The sequence below is a fragment of the Peromyscus leucopus genome, chromosome 5, assembly GCF_004664715.2.
Source record: "Peromyscus leucopus breed LL Stock chromosome 5, UCI_PerLeu_2.1, whole genome shotgun sequence".
Classification (NCBI taxonomy): domain Eukaryota; kingdom Metazoa; phylum Chordata; class Mammalia; order Rodentia; family Cricetidae; genus Peromyscus; species Peromyscus leucopus.
Window position 1 is genome coordinate 140,376,439 of NC_051067.1, and position 15,725 is coordinate 140,392,163.

Below are 15,725 nucleotides of genomic sequence, written 5' to 3' on the forward strand. Positions count from 1 at the left end.
TGCTGTTTGTTACTTCTCCCCAGTGAAATTGACACTCCAACAAGGCAGAGGCTTTCCTGTGGTTCTTGAATACCACATATACAGTACTAAGAACCAAACATGTTTTAAATCAGTGAAATCCCTTACTGTGGATTTACTCAAATCCCTTACTATGGAAGCACAGCATTGGGTTTGTTGTCACATGTACAATATGTATAAGAGGTATGAGAACTTCTGTCTTGAAATACCCAAAAAGGAGTATTTGTATTGTTATGAACAAATGCAAATCCAGTTAATGTACAATTGGTTGGAACTGAGTGTCAGAGGTATTTTATAATAGTCACTGTGATTATTAGCAAGAGAAGTTCAGGTATAGTTTAATTCATCTTGCAAGTTTGTAGCATGCTGTTTGATCATAAAAACCAAGTTTATGTTCACATAATTTTGAGTTAGATGCTTCTAACAGAAGCGTCACTTCATCTAACTTCCAGCCTTAGAATTGTAACTACTCAGTCTTCATCAGTTTTTACACCAACTCAAGACATTATATACTCTTGAACTCTTTAATTGGGCAGCTTTGTGCATTTTTTATCCCAACTGGATTGCCAATGCAAGTGGCCCTGCCTCCTTTTAGCCTGACATGTGTGGTCACCCTGCTTAGTATCTCTAAGTTAGACATCCAGGGCTCCTGCCTGTTAGAACAGAGAATAGAGATTAATGGTGTGGATTCTCCCTGTCAAATAAGTAATGCTATGCTGGAGGCAGAAGTCAGAGCGTAGCTTGGTCTTTAAGGTGGAAGAATGAGTCAGGGATATTAAAGAACAGTTAATGTTTGCAGTTAGTAATTCCTTGCATGACTTTTCCTGGTGAGGCAGGGGCCAGCCTCTGAACTTCCAATATGGCACCAATGCCAGACCAAAGAACTGATTCCACTCAAGTCTAGCTTGGTTAAAGAATGAGTTTACTGGGGCTACATGTGGGGAGCATGGATGACCCAAGCTGCATCGCTAAAAGGCCCATCCTAGCATGGGGTGATGCTGTGTCCTGGAACTCCCCAGACAGCTTGAAAACAGCTCCATCGAAGCGTCTCCTCCTTCCAACCATCCTTTACTGGATTTATAGTCCTCCCAAAGGCCTTGTGAATTGTTAGCTTGGGAGACTTTCTTGAACCTATTCAGTTTCCTTAACCTGCTGAGTCTTAGGAGCCTTCCTGTCCCTCCAGAAGGGACGATTTCAATTTAGAGGCAGCTGTACTGCTAGTGGCCCAATGACAAGAGGGAATACAAGTGTTATTCACAGAATGTTACTCACATTTAATTCCCAGTGCAGCCATGGGGGCTAGGTACTTCATACCATTCCACCATACTCGGTTCTGATAACAAACCGCAGGTTGCTGAAGCAGGATTTGAATACAGCCTTCTGTATTTGATTGTGTGCTGCTTTCTTGCTTCTGAGCAGTAAAACCAAACATTCTATGACACATTTTTTTTACACAGATACTGTTTATTTGGCATGAAACACAGAAGCATTCTGGAAATATTTGTAAGCCTATCATATTTAACAAATAAAAGAGTTATCTGTTTGAGCTAGTTTCAAAACATGCACTTATGTTCTTTAAAAATGTCACATTGCAGCCTCCTGTCTTCAATAACATATTCTCCCAAGTTGGAGCGTAAGACAACAGAATGTGTGATACCCACAGACAGTGACAATGAGAAGGGAGAGAGAAACAGCAAGCGTGTCTGTTTTAACGTGGCCGGAGATGAGCAGGAGGACTCAGGTCACGACACCATCAGCAACAGAGACTCTTACAGGTGAGCCCTTCCTCCGTCTCATCTCATCTCATCAACGAACTCAAGGGAGGTTTCTATTTCCTTCAAAGATCTTGTAAAAGAAATGTTGATGGTTGATTTTATTTATTGCTATTTCAAAATAACCATCAGTTCAAGTAGGATAGCATTGCCTTTAAAGTGGTTCTCATTAATGATCCGGGTTATTTGGCACAAGCATTTTTCCCTCCAGCAGTGTGGCCCTATTGTCAGAGAACTGTTCTTACGGGCTGGCTGTGTAACCCTGTAATAGCAGTTGTTCAAAATGCCTTTTGATCATTGTTTATTGGCTAGTAAAGAGCAGTTCTTTTTTCCCCTGTTCCCCCCTTTTTTTCTTTTTTAAAAATATATAATGTAATGCACTTCCATGTCCAGCTTTGTGGTTGTTTCCTCTAGGGGCTGTTTCTGTAGTAGTTAGCCAGGACTGATAGCATGAAGTACTCCTCACTGGCTGACTTGAACAACAGAATTTGTCACATAGTTCTAGAACTCAGAAGCCTGACCAAGACGTTGACTGTGCTGGTTCCTTCAGAGGACTGTGAAGGAAGGGTATACTCCAGGCATCAGTCCTTCACATGTAAATTGTCATCTTCCCGTGACGTCTCCTCATGTGACCTCCCATTATAGATCCCCTTCTTGTAGTTGTGTTGGATTAAGAACCCATCCTAATAACCTTACAAAGACTGTCTCCTTAAATTTGGTCACATTTTGAGGTCCTGAGTGTTAGATTGTAACTTCAGAATTTGGGGTAAACACACTTCATCCAGCACCCCTTCCTGCTTAAGGGCTCTTTTGAGGAGTCCATCACTGAAAGTACTTTTCTCCCCCGAACCTTGTCTCCAGAGTTCTCACTTGAGCACTTTTCCAGCTAGCCACATATATTGGGTCTACAGCTTCAGCATCTCTGGTTTCACTTATAGCAGTTGAAGGAAAAAATATTCACTGCTGTTCATAGGATTTCCAATGAGACAAATGTGTCAGTATTAATTGTATCAAAATTATTTTCATCAGGTAGGATTATCTCAAGCTAGTAATGAACAGTTTTTTTTGTTTTTGTTTTTGGTTTTTTCGAGACAGGGTTTTTCTGTGTAGCTTTGCGCCTTTCCTGGGACTCACTTGGTAGCCCAGGCTGGCCTCGAACTCACAGAGATCCGCCTGCCTCTGCCTCCCAAGTGCTGGGATTAAAGGCGTGCGCCGCCGCCGCCGCCGCCGCCGCCGCCGCCACCACCACCCCGCTGTAATGAACAGTTTTTTAAAAGTGCAGTTTTAGCAGAGGAATTTAAAATACCGCCCCCCACAACCACCTAAAGTGGCAGATTCTGATAGCAACTCCATTTGATACACAAAGGTCTATGGAGGTAGGGTAGATATTCACCTTGACAACCAGGGGCCTCGCTTCATGACTTCTTGCTTAATCAGTCTGCCAGCCTAATTTTATTTTCCAAAGAGGATTTTAACAACTACATCAAGTAATTATTCCTGGAGATTTAATGATGAATTGAACACCTTCACTATTTCATTCACTTTTAGCTTCTGAAAGTACCAGCATGCTTCATAATAGGAGTCTGTGGTTTCTCTCCAGCGGGAAATTACATTTCTAAAAATACCTTCTCCCTCACATCCTAGTTATCAGATAATTTAAATTACCCCCACAGTCTCTCTCTCTGGACTATGATAGAAATTCTAAATGTAGATTTAAAATCAAGTCGTTTTTCCTTACTCTAAGGAGTTAAAAAAAAATCTCTGGTACTATTTCTAAAATCTGAATTATCCTCATAATCACATAGCATCTAAAACACTCTTTTCATAGATAGTCTTCATTTTTAGTGTTATCCATGGAGACAGATGAGGTCACTGGTGTGATGTCCCCACTAAGTTGTAATATAAACTATCAGAAAGAAAAAAATTAATAAAACAGACTTTGTCAGAAACTTACCTAACCACTGTTATTAAACAGATAATGAAGACTTATGTGGGGTTTTATAACCAGACATTTTCAAAAATTCACTTAGGAATCAATTATATGACAAGAAAAATTGTAATGTTTGAATTTAAAAGTATGCTTTTAAAAATTGAGAAAAATATGAGTTGGGCAGGTTTCTTTTTCTCATAATGTTGTATAGAACACACTTTTAAATGTATTTATGGCACAAATGTATGTGATAAGAATTAGCAGGCGGATGCAAGCACTCTCTACTGTAACTTTAATTAGCACACAAAGCAATGACTTCCCTTATGGTGTTCTCTCCTCTATCGCTCTGCCCTGCTCACATTGGGCCTCCACTGTTCTCTCTTGCCATCACATTGGAGTACAAACCTGGGCAAACAGATTCTCTTTTTTGCAGTGACTGCAATAGCAACAGGAATTCCATTGCCTCCTTCACGAGTATCTGCAGCAGCCAGTGCAGTTCCTACTTCCACAGTGATGAGATGGACTCAGGTGCGTGTGGGAGACAGCCTGTGCGCTTTGATGTTAGCGGCGTCACAGATGCCTGCAAAAGGGGGGGTTCATTTCTTTGATCCACATGCATTTTCAATTTTATTAGTCATTCTCAGTGGCATCCCGAATTACATTGTGACTGTTAAAGCTAGTTTCCAAATGCCAGTTATAAGAAGAGCACATTTAAATGTGTTATTTAATGTATGGCTTCTGATCTTCCTCTTCATTGTGAAGGGTTATAGGTACAGTGGAAATAAAGTTTTACCAAAAGCATTTGTCATGGATGCTTGGGTGGTAGTGTAAGAAGTCGTTTCAGCCTGAGGATGTTTTTTAGAAAGCACGTACACCCGAGGGAACTTTACATTTAGTGAACTGGGAGAGGGACGTCAGAAAAACACAGGTTGATGCTCTGTGCTCTATGCTTCCTGTGAGGGGCATTGCTTTGGACTGTTTCAGCAGCGAGATCCAACTGACCTTTCTGTTCTGTGAGACCTGATACAATTCCTTTTCTGATGTGGGAGAAGGTCTCATTTTTAATTGCTTGTATTTTATCAAACAATAATATTTCAACATTTTAGAAATAAGATGAAGGTTTTGGAAATTTTTTTTATATATAGGTGATGAACTTCCTGTCAGCGTCCGCATATCTCATGATAAACAGGACAAGATACACACTTGCCTGGAGCAGCTTTTCAACCAGGTGTGATGGGGCAGTTGTGGGTCTTTTGTCCAGATTAAAGGTCAGCAATTTTTGAAATATAATGCAAGGAGCTAGGAAGGAGAATGCAATCTGTCTCCTGACCTCCTTTGCTTTAAAAGAGGCATTTCTACAGCTAACCCAAAGGATACTTGTGAATACCAAGTGTTTTATAGACAACTGTATACGGCAAAATGAAAAGAACCACATAAACAGGAGAAACCCTCTTGACTGTTGGTGGGTTGACTAAATGTTTCCTGGTACCCTGCTTAGTGTTATTTCTAGTTTCAAAAACTTTACAATTGTCTGGACGTTCATGTCAGGACTTCACTTTTGCAAAATGTTTTACAATCATAATAAAAAATGATCATATTGAAAGTTTGAGCACTTTGAAAATAAGTCTGTTTTTCAAAAGTTCTGAACTTTTACTTTTGTGAAGTAAATTTTTGATTTGTACCTTTTTGTCAATTTATTGTAAATTACTAGGAAGAATTGGAAATGTTTAAGTGGAAACATGAGTTGATTATAACATTTTGCTTAAAGATAAGCTTCATTAGCATTGTGGGTTTTTACAAACATTTATTTAAGAAAAATATTTTATAAGATAATTTCATGCACATGTATATATATGTATATATATACATATATATACTCATATATACCTATATATTATGTATTATGTATTATGGTTGTCTCTAACACTCAGAAATCTACCCTTGGTAGATGGATTCTATAACCAACCTCTTGAAAGGGCAAGCTGTTGTAAGGGCCTTTGAGCAAACCAAGTGTCTCACACCAGGTCGAGGATTGCAAGGTATGTTTGAAATAAATATTAGATGATAGCATGCAATAGACAATATAGTCATAACACAAAAATGTTGCAGAAAAATTTTGTTGCTTTTGTTTCATAATTCTCCTAACTCCATTTCTGTTTGGATCATATGTGAGAATATTAAAAATCACTATAATATCTTTTATAAACTTTCATGTTTCTTTGAAAGTTTAAAACACTTGATACCTTTAGGGGCAAAACCAAAAATTCATGAATTAGAGACACAAATGTCTTAAGTTCCTTTTGCAGTAGAGTCAAGTCTAACTGGTCATATGCCATGGGGGGGAGGGGCATCAGGAGTGTAGAATTGGCAGGTAGACTTCAGACCACAGAACCTAGCACGGTACCCTCCTCCCACCTCATTTTCTGTATTTACAATGGGGTTTCTGCCTATATCTGCTTCCTGAGTGGAATACCTATTAGAAAACAACATTGAGCTTTGATTTTTAGATTTAACAAACACACTTTCTGTTGTAACTTCTCTGAAGAAATTTATTAACACTGTTTTAACATGGTAAAATGGATGAAAGCAAGCAAATTCTGAAGCCAGTGGAATTAACTGAGAACTGGTTAACACTTATGAGAGATACTCCACATTTGTTTAGAATTTCAGCAGGAAATGGAGGCAAAGCTGAGCTGCCCAAAAAGGTTGAGGCTTCACCTTAAGCAGGATCCTTGGAATCTTCCCAGCAGCGTCCGGGCTCTTGCACAGAACATCAGAAAATTTGTTGAAGGTCAGTATGAAAAGCAAAGAACATTGTCTGATATCAGCAATAGTCACTTAAAAAGTCAGTAAAACCAGAAGTCTGGTAATGCCTCATTACTTTTTGCAGTGATTTCCATTCTGAATAAAATAAGAGGGATGAAATGTGTGAGGAGCGAGGAGCTAGAGAAGGAATAAGCCTGCAGAATGTATCATGGAGAGGATTCTGCATGAATAAAATAAGGCCTTGTACATAGACAAAGTGAAACAATTCAAGCTTAAACCTTTGGAATTTGAAATCATGTGAGAAAATTGTAAAGAATGAACAAAAAGTACATGAAGCTTAATTTTTATAGAAGGCCTAAAAAGTCGGTTGTATGTCTGTGGAGGAATCTAATGAACTTCGTAGGCTGCAACACTAGTTTTTAAAGTTTTGGTCTTGGCTGATGGCCTCTGGCGGCCATGACATTATTTGCATGGCATCCTGAAATTGTTACAACCTCTAATTTAGAGATTGGGGTAATGGCTGAATGTCTGGAGATGTTTTTGATTGTCACAGCTGCAAGTGTGCCACTGGCACCCAGTGGGTGCAGATCAGGATGCTGCTGAGCCTACTCTAGCATGTGGAACGGTCTGTCACAGCAAAGGACCGTTTACCCCCAAATATTGACAGCACTTAAGTTGAGAAGTGTGCACAGCAAACATAATTTCCATGATCCTAGCATACTTCTAGTGACTCTAGTTTTAGGGTAATTAAAATACACTCAAATACAGCATCTTTGAACACTGAGCTAAGTAGAGAGGACATTTGGATGGATGTAGAGCAGGCCTCCAGATAAATAACAGATTTTATTCAATGCTGAAGTGTTTTGTTATTTGTAACTGGTTTTCTAGACTATATTTTAATTCTATGGCTTAATACTGTGGTTTCCTGGGACACTTACAACATCCCATTAAAATTCTTAATCAAAACTGTCCCAAATAATGAATATTTTAAGAATGAATTGGTTTTAAAGACACTTTTGAGAACTGGAGCACATGTCTTATGGATTGGAAGCCATATTTTCTCAGAAAAATTAACTCTCAATAGCATAATGCTCCCAGAAGTTGCAAATTCATACAGATGAGCTCACCATCTTTTGATGTTTTGATAATGATAAAAATAGATAGATTTAACTGTTTTTTTTTTCAGTTAAGTACAATATTGGTTAGAAATGGACATATACCTTAAACTTTGTTTTACTACCTTTTAGTAAAAGTATTTCATCTTTAACATACACATTTCTAATGTAGATAAAATACTCAATAAAAAGCATTTTAAAATCTTACATTAATTGTCTTAATATGTTTTTATGCTCTTTGTTCTTCAAGGCACATTTTGAAGCCATAGAGTTAGTAGATACTTGCATAGATTGATTTATTATTCCTTTGTTCATTTGATTGATTGATGTTCTGAACATTGGTACCACCCTTGGTCATGAGACTCCAGTAGCTGGTTTAGTCTGACTATATGTTGTAAGAATCTTATAGTGAATGGTGTGGTAAGGGCTTTTTGCAGAGTTAAGTTCTAGCTATTTTTCTGAGTTCATTTGAGATGCAGTTACTCTGGGTGAAAACTCAGATGGTCTCTGTGTTAAATGAGTCTTTAAAAAACAGTTTATTTGCCATCTACTGCTTCAGCCAGAGCTGCCCCAGGGAGAGGGTATACTGTCATTATTTTTAAATCAGATGTTGTGATGTGGAATATCCTCAGGTAACCTCCCCAGTTCTTTACCACTGTGTTCCATTTGGTTTAATGTAATTTTCATCCTACTTTTCAAACTGTAGGGAGTGATGTAATAGATGTAGCCCCATGATGCTAATAGATAAAAATTTAACTTATTGACACTTGGCTAGAAATTTGTGTTTTACATATGTCAATGGAGTGCTCCCATTTTTTATGTTTCCTGATGTCTGATTTAAAATTTATACCAAACACGGTATCAAAACATCATGACCCTATGACCTTTGTGTAAGAAGGATTGCTGCAGTGCCACTCCAGTGTTAGATCACTATTTCTCCATCCGTACATAGCCTACTGGAGAAGGTAATAGAAGGTCGCCACCTTAATGGGGTATTGATTGACAGATGTCAAAAAAGTGCTAAATGTCTTCTTCGTAATCTTTCAGCTAAGCACAGTCTCATGTAACCAGCTAAATTCAGATACATTTTCTTGATTCTACTATCCCCTTAAATTTATGCTCAATTTGTGCTACCTGACTTTTCCTGGGAAGAAACAAAAAATGCCCCCTCACCCCAGATAATGCTATGACAGAGCAAAGAGAGATTCCATCCAAGTTCAGAGTTTATCAGGGCTACTTACAGGAATAGGGGTGAGGGGTGACTGACAGGAGCAGGGGTGAGGGGTGAGTCACAGGAGCAGGGGTGAGGAGTGACTCACAGGAGCAGGGGTGAGGGGTGACTCACAGGAGCAGGGGTGAGGGGTGACTGACAGGAGCAGGGGTGAGGAGTGACTCACAGGAGCAGGGGTGAGGAGTGACTGACAGGAGCAGGGGTGAGGAGTGACTCACAGGAGCAGGGGTGAGGGGTGACTGACAGGAGCAGGGGTGAAGGGTGACTGACAGGAGCAGGGGTGAGGGGTGACTCACAGGAGCAGGGGTGAAGGGGTGACTGACAGGAGCAGGGGTGAAGGGTGACTGACAGGAGCAGGGGTGAGGGGTGAGTCACAGGAGCAGGGGTGAAGGGGTGAGTCACAGGAGCAGGGGTGAAGGGGTGAGTCACAGGAGCAGGGGTGAGGAGTGACTCACAGGAGCAGGGGTGAGGAGTGACTCACAGGAGCAGGGGTGAGGGGTGACTCACAGGAGCAGGGGTGAGGGGTGACTGACAGGAGCAGGGGTGAGGGGTGACTGACAGGAGCAGGGGTGAGGGGTGACTGACAGGAGCAGGGGTGAGGGGTGACTGACAGGAGCAGGGGTGAGGGGTGACTGACAGGAGCAGGGGTGAGGGGTGACTCACAGGAGCAGGGGGGAGGGGTGACTGACAGGAGCAGGGGTGAGGGTGACTCACAGGAGCAGGGGTGAGGAGTGACTCACAGGAGCAGGGGTGAGGGGTGACTCACAGGAGCAGGGGTGAGGGGTGACTCACAGGAGCAGGGGTGAGGAGTGACTCACAGGAGCAGGGGTGAGGGGTGACTCACAGGAGCAGGGGTGAGGGGTGACTGACAGGAGCAGGGGTGAAGGGGTGAGTCACAGGAGCAGGGGTGAGGAGTGACTCACAGGAGCAGGGGTGAGGGGTGACTGACAGGAGCAGGGGTGAGGGGTGACTGACAGGAGCAGGGGTGAGGGGTGACTCACAGGAGCAGGGGTGAGGGGTGACTGACTCACAGGAGCAGGGGTGAGGGGTGACTCACAGGAGCAGGGGTGAGGGGTGACTGACTCACAGGAGCAGGGGTGAGGGTGATTCATAGGAGTAGAAGTGGAGGGTGACTCACAGGAGCAGGGGTGAGGGGTGACTGACAGGAGCAGGGGTGAGGGGTGACTGACAGGAGCAGGGGTGAAGGGTGACTACTGCATCAGTGTGTGTGTTCCTTGCACAGTCCTCAGGCAGCCACATGACTGAGAGGTCTCCTTGCCCCTGCAGTTGTTTCCTGCTGACATAACCAGTGGGGGGGCCTTTGTGCATCTCCTCATTTTCCTGAGCTTCCTGAGTCTGCTAGGTTTCCTGTGAGTTTAATGAGCACCTTCCCTCCACGAGGGGGTGTTTCACATGATTTGTAAGTGGTGACATTTTCTCTTCTTTTTTTTCCTTTAAAATGACATTCTTTTAAAGATCTACTATTTGTCTCCCAGAAACCTACGTTTTCTTTTTTCTTTTTTGTCTGTATTTGTCCCAGTATCATAAGGCATGCTTTGTTTTTCAGTTTTACATACCTTGCCTTCATAATGCTGACAATTTTCTATCCTTCTCTCCATGTTTTCTGATCTATACACACTGTTGCCAGATTTTCTTTTAAATGAATTGTTCATGGTACATTCTTCTATCCCAGAGCCTGGTAGTGATGTCTCCCAGATGAGTCTACACTCATCAATCTAATATTATAAGCTATTTTTCATGTCAACTTCATAATTGTGGCCCAATCCTACTGTCTTAATGAGATAATTATATATGTTGTTCATTTTCTGATATATTTCTTTGCTGGCACTATTCCCACCTAAGTTCCTTCTCCCTGGTGGTCTAAACTTAAGTTTCTGTGAAGCATTTTGTCATTGTGGAGTCTCTATCAGCTTCAGCCAGCTCTAGGTTAGAGTAGTAGCACTCTTCATGAATATACAGCACTTTAAAAAACTTGCAAAGACCTCACGTATATTTCCTGTTCATTTTCCTAACACAGGCCATTATATAGATAAAGTATTATCTATAAATGAGCTGAGACTAAAAGAAATTCTTAAGTTTTCTAATGCCATAAAGCTAGAGTAAACAAATTGGTTTTCAATTGAGTGTGCTTGCTTGCCTCTGAAATCTGTTTTTGCAGTCGTGTTTGTAAAATTCACTGCCCTTTGAAATGTTGACTGTATTTCTGATCAGAGTCCACCCCCTCTCTTCACAACTATCATACATAGAACAGGATGATTTGTAAGTCTTTTTTACATCCCATAATCTTGATTAAATAGAAGGAACTCTTTACTATTAGAAGTCAACGGACACAGTGATAAGTACGAAAGTAATATGTACTTGTCAAATATTTGTGATTGGCCCTGTGTGGGATGGAATAGTAGAGTATATTAATGTATATTCGTGCATTTGTATCTAAAATTTTTAGTTATAGTAGCAACTATTATTTTCACAGCTTAGCAACACAGCTTATAATACATATATTAGGGAATAGCATATAAGCTAAAGTAGCCAAGGATTACCTAGAATTGGGCAGTATTTGAATGGTGTTCTATAGTGTAATTCAGAATTGGAAGATGTTCTAGCATCTTGAGCAGTTGATAGCATTTATCTAAGCAGATAGGCAATAGCTGAATGTCAAGTAAATGGCATTTTGATTACCTAATATCATTTACTACCAGGATACAATGTCATATGTGTTGCAGAAGCAGAGTGGACAGTTAATAAGTGTGTTCTCTTTCTTTGCAGAGGTGAAGTGTCGGATACTACTGGCTCTCCTTGAAAACTCAGGTAATATTTTACCCTATTTTTACTATCTGAAGCAATGTGGCCAGGATCATAAAGGTCTTAAAATAGAAAATCAATGCCTTCTGCCACTTGGAGAAGTAAATGGGGCTGTGACTCCTGCCTTCCCTAAAGTACTGGAAAGATTTTCTTCAATGTATTTAAGTATTTTAATAAGAACACAAAAGCTTAAGCTCATTTTGGATTATAAGTACATATAAAAATACATATAAACACATATTAAAACTGTCTCATTACTAAGAGAAAGAGGAAGCGGGCATGGAAGCAGCATTTGGGAAGCCAATGAAGCCAATGAAGCCAATGAAGAGGGAGCATCACAGGTTCGGACCTCTCTTGGCTTGCACATCGGTACCTCCCCTCAGCAGGGAGAAAGAGTGTCGGCTGTGGTAAAGGGAATAGTTGGTGTGTGACTATGGTATTTGTCATGAGGCCATCTAATCGTTGTTTATGACCAAGGATTTATATAAAATATATATAAGATATTTATAGATCTTACATTAAAGCCCTTCTACCATACATTATTAGGAGTGTTGACATAACCAGCAGTAATGCCAAAGGACAACTACAGATAGCAGGGCGTTTGCCTCCTCCAAGACAGCACTACTTATTTTCACCATCAACAACTACCCAAAGTGGTAGCTGTCACAAATGTTCCCCAGATTGGTGTTGTAAGAATGTAAGAGTGATGGATGGTCTGAGAATGGAGCTCCCGTGCTAGAATGCCCATCTAACAGTCAGGAAGCCCTCCTTGGTTGCATGCCCAGCGTAGTGTGATGGCACACATTCGCAAAGCCAGCATTCAGGAAGTAGATACTGTGGAAGTGTGGAAGAGCTTGGCATGGTCTGCGCACCATGGCACCCAGTAGCTGGTTCCAATGCAACAGGGCCTTTACTGGCTTGTGATTTGTTTATTTACTCTATTAAGATTTAAGAGCCAGCTTCTCACTCAGTTTGTCCAAGTTAGCCTTGAACTCCTTAGCTGATGTGATCCTCCAGCCTCAACCATTTGAATATTTGGAAAATGCTGCCACACCTGTCTTGGGATTTTTCTTTTGAAGGTGGGACTCTCAAAATTATATTGCAACTATGTAGATAAAGGTAGGGTATAATTTGTGGCAATTTTAGAGCCTACTAACTTGGAAAGTTTTGGTGATGAATGAATGAGTAGAGTCTAACAAAGGGGCTTTTAGTTAATTGATTGGATAGTTTGTGCCTTGTTCTTTAATTAATAACAGTAACAACAGCAAAAAATCTTACATTTTTGAACTATTCTAAAGACACATTTCATAGATTCATTTTTATAAACTTCATCAGGGACAACTATTGTTGTTTCCACAGTTTTAAAGGAGAATACATATGTTCTGGGAGCATAATAATAACTAGTAGATGGTGTTCATTCAACTCAGATCTTTGATATCATGATGGTTCACCAAAATAGCCTCCAGTGAGTAAATTTAAGAAATGGGAAAAGGCACTTTGGAATTTCAAACTTGGTTTCGCTAGTTCCAAATTGTTCCTGGATTGCATAGCTTTCTTCAGTGTTCAGATGGCTGCTTCAGTATATGGTTATGGTGTTTGTGTGCGCTTATGTGTATGTTTTGAGATAGGGTCTCATATAGCCCAAGATAGCCTCAAACTTCAGGTTATAGCCCAGCCTGAAGTTTGGGATCCTCCTGGCTCTGCCTCCTGTGGGCTGGGACTGCAGGCAGGTGACATCACACCCAACTGTGATAATAGGCAGGTGACACCACACCCAACTGGGATTGTAGGCAGATGACACCACATCCAGCTGGCAGCAGCTTCTTTTTCTTCTTTTTATTTTTTTTCTACTTATGGTTCTTTCTGTTATTTTTTTCACTCACCCTTCCCTTTTATGCATGGGATGGCATTTAAACAAAAGTCAAATTATGCTGTCATTTTGCCTGTGAAATTATGTTTTTCATTAGAAAAGGATAGACCATATCTGCTAAATGTTCTACTTAACCCTTCTTGTTAATCTTTTGGAAATATTCCATATTTATTAGAAGTCAAAGATAAAAGTTCTCTTTCTCTGGTTTGGGACTTTTAGGGATTTTTTTTTTAATAGTTTCTTTTTGTGTGTGTGTGTTTTGCTTTTTAAGAACTTTATACATAAGCACTATATCACTCCTTCTGCTCCCTCTTCCAACCCCTGTGTACCCCCTCCCAAATCTGTGATCTTTTCCTGCATTATTATTGTTGCATACATATACATATATAGACATACACACCTATATATAATCTACTGAGTCCGTTTAGATTTGCTTGTATGTACGTGTATCCAAGGCTGACCACTTGGGATTGGACACTGTGTAGGAGCTCATCTGTGGAGGAGACTGCTTCTCCCTCGGTAGACAGCCATTGCCCAGCTGTGCCATTACTACCATTCCTAGTCTGTGAAGTCTTAGTTTTCATGTCTTTGCTTGTTTTTCTTTGTCCCCTACCATGTCTGTGTCAGTATAATGCCCATCAATATCTCTATGTATCTCGCTGTCCCCTTCTGGGTTCTCTTTTGAGCAGTAAATTAAGGCACTTAGACTTGTAAATAGCTGAGATTACATGAAGTATTGCGTTTGTTAGGTGTTTATAGAAGGTGAGTACAGTAGGAACTGAAGTATCGAAAGGAAATTGAATCTTTTTATAGCAACAAAACCATTTTTTTTCAAATATATTCCTACTACAAGAAAAGTTTTACTCTACCAAAATAATTAGCAAGCTGTCACACAAACGTTCTTTTGCTAGAAGCTGGGTATAGTTGTTAAGATGTTTGCTGAAGTTCTTTTTTATTTTTATTTTTTATAAGACTGGGAAGTGAGAAGAGCTTTGGTACAGAAGGACATTGGGGAATTTTGAATTTAAAGGAGAAGAGTGTATGTTTTTGTTGGCAGGAAACAGATTCTGGTTCATTTCTCTATCATACTGCTCAGTAACACAACCAGGTTCCCATTCAGTGCCAATCACTGCTAGGTGCTAAGAAAAGAGTAGCTGCAACTTTAATAAGCCTATTAGATGCATTTTGTTCAGAACTGCTGTGCTTTTTAAAATTCTGTTTGTCTTTATTAGAGACCTGTGAATTAGGAAGTAGAAATGAATATTGTCTTAGTTCTTTTTTTCTTCCAGTACTAGGGATTGAATCCAAAGCCCTTTTCTTGTTTATTCCAGGGAAGCACTCTATTGCTGAGTTATATGCCCAGGTCCAAATCCTGTGCCTTAAGACACTAGCTGAATGCTCATTGATTGCCTCTAAAGTCTATGGTATAATTCATGTGATATACCACTTCTGGTCTTGATGCACTAATAATCCAATGGGGGGTGGGGAAGACTCTCACAGTGCTTTCAATTATCCATCTTAGAGAGAGATGTCCTGGGTCTGTGATGGCAGAATAAGTTCACCATATTTCCTGAGAAAGAGAAAATTTCACAGTTTTCAGTATTTCAATAATTCAAAAATGTCCAATCTTTTAATGCATTGATTGTTAAACACTGCATTAAAGTTTGTGGATTATCTATCCTTCTGTCTAATGAGGCATAGAAATAAAATATGGGCTGTGAGGCCATTTAGCAAGGCATTTAATGTTTGAGGGGTGCTGAGTTTAACTGCAAGGCTCTGTATAGGTCTGTGCACCCACACTTCTTTGTTTTGTTACAGTTTTAAAATCTTGCTGCATTGTGGGATGAGAGGAGGGGAGTGTGACATTGAGGAACTGTGAATATCAAGTGGGAATATATATATGAAGTCTGCTCAAAAGAGCCAAGTGGTGACTATCACCCCATAAAGCAATGAGCATTTATTTAGTATCTTTAATTTAAAAAATCATTAACTGTTGTATTTCTATCTCTGTTATTCTATTATGGCTAGAAATGTGGCCAAGGCTCTGACTAGGGCTCCTCCTACTCCAATAATTGATACTAAGCCTTATTCTCATGGGATATTCAATGTTAAAAATGAATCAGTGAGCAAGAACAATGTATATTTGGAGTTATCAACACTTTTGTGTTAGAAAGATTAATGAATGTTAATTGTGATCTCT

The 15,725-nt window shown here is 40.1% G+C and overlaps 1 protein-coding gene across 1 annotated transcript in view; it reads left to right on the forward strand.

The window, feature by feature from the left end:
• Prex2 (phosphatidylinositol-3,4,5-trisphosphate dependent Rac exchange factor 2) overlaps positions 1 to 15,725 on the forward strand; it is a 307,700-nt gene that overhangs the window by 178,750 nt on the left and 113,225 nt on the right. The window contains exons 26-31 of the mRNA XM_028864566.2: positions 1,614 to 1,793; positions 4,154 to 4,248; positions 4,866 to 4,948; positions 5,669 to 5,759; positions 6,383 to 6,511; positions 11,620 to 11,661. Of these exons, the coding sequence (XP_028720399.1) occupies positions 1,614 to 1,793; positions 4,154 to 4,248; positions 4,866 to 4,948; positions 5,669 to 5,759; positions 6,383 to 6,511; positions 11,620 to 11,661 (620 nt within the window). The remainder of the gene's footprint in view (positions 1 to 1,613; positions 1,794 to 4,153; positions 4,249 to 4,865; positions 4,949 to 5,668; positions 5,760 to 6,382; positions 6,512 to 11,619; positions 11,662 to 15,725) is intronic.